At 50.2% G+C, this 4,799-nt stretch overlaps 1 protein-coding gene across 1 annotated transcript in view; it reads left to right on the forward strand.

Annotated features, from left to right (window-relative positions):
- Nucleotides 1-4,799, forward strand: part of CBS (cystathionine-beta-synthase) — a 42,680-nt gene that overhangs the window by 18,643 nt on the left and 19,238 nt on the right. Inside the window, exons 3-6 of the mRNA XM_006870846.1 lie at nucleotides 3,075-3,209; nucleotides 3,733-3,812; nucleotides 3,920-4,054; nucleotides 4,567-4,636. Of these exons, the coding sequence (XP_006870908.1) occupies nucleotides 3,075-3,209; nucleotides 3,733-3,812; nucleotides 3,920-4,054; nucleotides 4,567-4,636 (420 nt within the window). The remainder of the gene's footprint in view (nucleotides 1-3,074; nucleotides 3,210-3,732; nucleotides 3,813-3,919; nucleotides 4,055-4,566; nucleotides 4,637-4,799) is intronic.

A 4,799-nucleotide genomic window follows, 5' to 3' on the forward strand; every position in this document is an offset into this window, starting at 1 on the left:
GCTTGCAATTGTAGAGTCGCAGGTCCCCAGCAGAAAGAGTCTTTCCTGCCTGTCCATTATAGTGGGAGCAGGCCACACCCCTAAGGAAGCATCACTTTAATTGATTGGCCACTCATCATAGAGTTAACTATGCCTGTATTAGGTTTCATCACCATGGGAATAAGCACATCTCAACAGCTAAACCTCTGGAACTCCTGGCCTAGTCAAGTTCACACAGAACCCTAACCATTACAATGCTGGCCACGGTTCTGTTGTGGTCTATAGAGTTTCCATTGGCTGATTTTCAGGTATAGCTGGGGTGATTTTATAGTAGGGGTAGTTTATGTAATCAGGAGTATCAGGCACTTGGTTGAGCAAGAAATGTTTATCTCTGTGTCAAGTTTCAGGACAACAAATAATTCAGCTATTCACTCATTTATGAGCCAAAGCATGGGAATGTGGTTGGTCTTTGGCTTGGAGTCCCTGAGTGGTGCAAATGTTGTTAAGACACTTGGTTAGTAACTGGAAGATTGGAGATTCAAGTTCACCCAGAGGCACCTCAAAAGAAAAGCCTGGTGAGAAATAAGCCACTGAAAACCCTATAGAGTCTGACACACTTGGTGGCACTGTTAGTTAGGGTCAACTGGACAGCACCTGATTTGGTTCAGTTTGGTTTGATATTTGGTCTCGCCATAGGTAAACTAGGAGTCATCCTTTTACCTAGGTTAGATGAGAAAGGGACTTCATTTCAGAAGCTTTGCCCAGACACAAAGCCTGGGACAACTGTTTTGCAGGAGCACAGGGCTTAAGCAGAGCAAAACATTATCACAGAGGGAGCAGCCAGTGCAAGGCCCTGCTGTGGGGGCAGATGAGTGCAGAGGGGAAGGCAGATGGACCACAGGCAGCTCGAGGATTGTAGTCTAAGACAAGAGCATCACATAGGGTGTGGGTCTGGTTTATAAATTTAAGTTGCTTGGGCTGCAGGGTTGAGAAAAGACGAGACCAGACCAGAGTGGAGAGCCTTCCACTCTAGGTGTTGAGTGCATGAGAGGTTTGTAGAGCAGAGAGATGGTTGTGCTGGTGGGTGGGCATGGGCGTGAATGCAGGAGGGGAGTTAAGGAGGGTTCCAAAGTAGCAGGCTTAAATGCTGGATGAAGCTTAGATTCTAGAGCAAGGAAAATGGGCTGGGGTGGAGGGATACAGGACAGGAGGGTAGGAGACATGTATTTAGGGGAGAGGCCATGGGTGAGCATCAGAGGTCCTAGACAGATCTATTCATAGAGCATCGACCATGCTTTCCCCCGCCCCTCTGGGAAACAATTCTCTAAATAAGTACACATCCATGGGAAAATTCCCTTCTGGGACTCTCCCCCACTCTCAAGAACCCAATAAGACCTGAACTGCTTATTTGATTGTGAATAGAGATGGCTCTGGTAGCGTAGTGGTTACGAATCGGGCAGCAAACCACAAGGTTAGCAGTACGAAACTACCAGATCTTCCGTGGGAGAAAGATGAGGCTTACTGCTCCCGTAAGGATTTACAGCCTCGGAAACCCTATACAGGGTCACCATGAGTCGGAACCGACTCCACGGCACATAACAACAACAACAACTAGTACCCTACCTGTGATAACCAATTACCATGTGCAACATCTGAACTAGACACTGATCCCTAAAGTAGGTTTATGTCCATTCTTCAGATGGGCAAGACCAAGACTGATTATGTGGCTTGTCCAAGGTTATCAGTGATCAATGGCCAAGCAGGGATTTGGCCACCCAGCTTCCCTGCTGACCTTCCTGAATGAGGGCAGAAACAGTACTGCACCGTGGGGGTCAGAGAGGCCCCGGAGTGCAAGGCTGCTACATGTCTAGGTATTTGTGGCTCGTTTCCCCATCTCCTCACCACCCCGCTATCTCCCACCTGGCAACTTTCCAACACACTATTCCAGCAGAACTTCCATCTGGCTCTCTAGGGAGTAAAGAAAGAAAAAAAAAAATCTGTGTAGTAGAGGGGGTTTCAGAAACTAGAAAAAGTCAGAGGAGAATTTGTTTTGAGTGGGTTCAAATCACATTTGGCACAACCCAGTGTTGTTATTGTTAAGTGCCATCGAGTTGGTATCTACTCATAGTGACCCTGTGTAGGGTTTCCGAGGCGTGGCTGGTGAGCTTGAACTGCCGGCCTGGCAGTTGAAAGCAACCTTGCAGTCCAGAGCATTAGCTCACAGCACTATGCCAGGACTCCAATAGCTCGCCGTATTTAAAGACCTATCTGGTATGGCACCATGGGATAAAGCACTAGACTTCAAAGTCAGTTTGAATTGCAAGGAATTCGGTTCAAATTTACCAGCCATTCCTTGGAAACCCTATACAGGATCTCTAGGAGTCAGAGTAGACTCGATGGCACTTAACAACAACAACATAGAAGTGTGGCTCTGGACTACTAACCACAAGGTTGGCAGTTCAAACACACCAGCCTCCCCTTGGAAACCCTATACAGGGTCACTATGCATTGGAACTGACACAATGGCACTTCACAACAACAGCTAGAACAACCATAGTTGGCGAGGGAGACCTGTGGCAGTGCAGGGTACGAGAGTGGACAGCCTCGTTGCCTGGGGTAGGCTTTCTTACCAGAGGACATGGAGGGTTGAGAGTCTGATCTGACAGCGTAGGGGTGTGATTTAGCCATGAACATCAGCTGTAAGAGGCCAGGGCTACTGGGCACAACTGATGGTCTGCTTAGCACAAACCTACCACTGCATCTGCATGCCCAGGTGGTTACTGTCCAGGTATGTGTATGAGAGGACAGGGAGGGGAGTTTTCTAATCCTTCAGTCCCCGATGGGGGGGGGGGTCCCCTTGGGGCATCTACATTCGCTCAAGTAGCCTTGTGGTCTAGTTGTGCCAGTGGATGGGCTGCAGGGGCAAAGAGGAGAAGCTCCAAGAACCTCATCCAGGTCTGGAGGTTTGGAATACAGGTATGTAGGTGAAAATGGAAAGGAAGTGATTTTGAATCTGCAAAGGCCCAGCCTTCTGGGCAACTTGGATAAGGAGTTAGGGGTTCTTTTTCCCTCTGTGACTCCCCTTTGGCTTGCAGTGGCCAAGTGTGAGTTCTTCAATGCTGGGGGGAGCGTGAAGGACCGAATCAGCCTGCGGATGATCGAGGATGCAGAGAGGACTGGGACCCTGAAGCCTGGGGACACCATCATCGAACCTACTTCCGGGAACACAGGTGGGCAGGTGGGCTCTAATTGGGAGAGTGGTCTGGTTATCTCCATGTCCCAATCTGTGCTGCCCTTTGGGCTCTCCATTGGGAAAGAGTGAGCCTGTGACCAGGTTTCACTCTTTGAAACACACCTCATGACCCTGCTTCACACCGGGCAGGTCTGTCTCCAGCAAGCGCCTGGTCCATTGTAAGATCGGTGTTTGGGGAGAGCCCAGCAGGGTAGCCCCAGAGAAGAGCTGATTGTTGCTATGAGCACCCAGGGTGCCCCATGCCAGCCAATGGAACAGACCCCACTGGTTCTCTTGGGATGTCTTTGTATTTCCAAGCTTCCTCCTGTTACTTGCATTCAATCTTCTTGTGGCTCCTTGAAAGTAGAAGGGGAACAACATTGAGTTTCTTTGGAATTCTGCAATGCCTTGTCCTCAGTGCCTTTCTCAGGAGGGGCTGGGTTTCAGGTGCCCCTATGCAGGGGTGGAGTGCCGGGTCAGGGGGCTCTGCAGTCCCTCTCACTCTTGTGTGCTATCCTCAGGGATTGGGCTGGCCCTAGCTGCAGCTGTGAGGGGCTACCGCTGTATCATCGTAATGCCTGAGAAGATGAGCAATGAGAAGGTGAGTCAGCAGAGCTGGCTGGGACGTTGTGAAGGTGGGGCTCACCCTCTGCCCCTCACTACCTCACCTGGTGGTACACTGGCACAGATGGCTCTCACTCGGTGCAGGTGGATGTCCTTCGTGCCCTGGGGGCTGAGATCGTCAGGACTCCCACCAGTGCCAGGTTTGACTCCCCTGAGTCACATGTGGGCGTGGCTTGGAGGCTGAAGAATGAAATCCCTAATTCTCACATACTGGACCAGGTGAGAGGCTGGGAGCTCTCGGTTTGTACACAGAGGTTTGCACATAAATGGGATGCTTTCCTGGGGGTGTCTCTGTCAGGGGTTAAGGCGGGGCTGCAGAGGAGACAGGTGCTGGGATCAGCCAGCTGCCTGCCCCCTGAACCTGGGACGTTCTGCAGTGGCTCTGGTGGTCAGTGGACCCTTGACTCTCTGCAGTTCCAGTGCAGAGGGTGGCATATTGGCCCCTCAAAGTTCAGCTGGGATGGCCTTCCAGAGGTTCTCCACAGGCACAACATATAGAAAAATCTGCTCACTGGAAGCTCTTCCATCTAGCATGTTTCACTTCTGAATTATTCCAGAAATTGCATCTCCCTGAAAGGTGTCTCTGTCTGTTAATGTTCCTAGAATGGCCCCTATGACTGGACCCCTCTTCCTCAATTACTGGGATGCTCTCTGCTTGCTCTGAGCTATTGGCCACTGTTGATTTTATGTATCTGACTTCACACATAGCCTTTTGCTCTCTTTCCATGCAGTACCGTAATGCCAGCAACCCTCTGGCTCACTACGACACCACTGCCGAGGAAATCCTGCAACAGTGTGATGGTGTGTACTTTTTCTTGACTGTTTATTCCTGATTGCCTGTGGGGGGGGTGGTGGTGGTGGTGGTGGTATACTCTTTCCTTGGTAAACTTCGTATTATCCCTTCAAAACCCATTTCAATGAAGCGGTGAGCTAAGCCCTACAACGTTCAATAGACTTCTGTGAA

Source organism: Chrysochloris asiatica, unplaced genomic scaffold (assembly GCF_000296735.1).
Source record: "Chrysochloris asiatica unplaced genomic scaffold, ChrAsi1.0 scaffold00154, whole genome shotgun sequence".
Lineage (NCBI taxonomy): Eukaryota > Metazoa > Chordata > Mammalia > Afrosoricida > Chrysochloridae > Chrysochloris > Chrysochloris asiatica.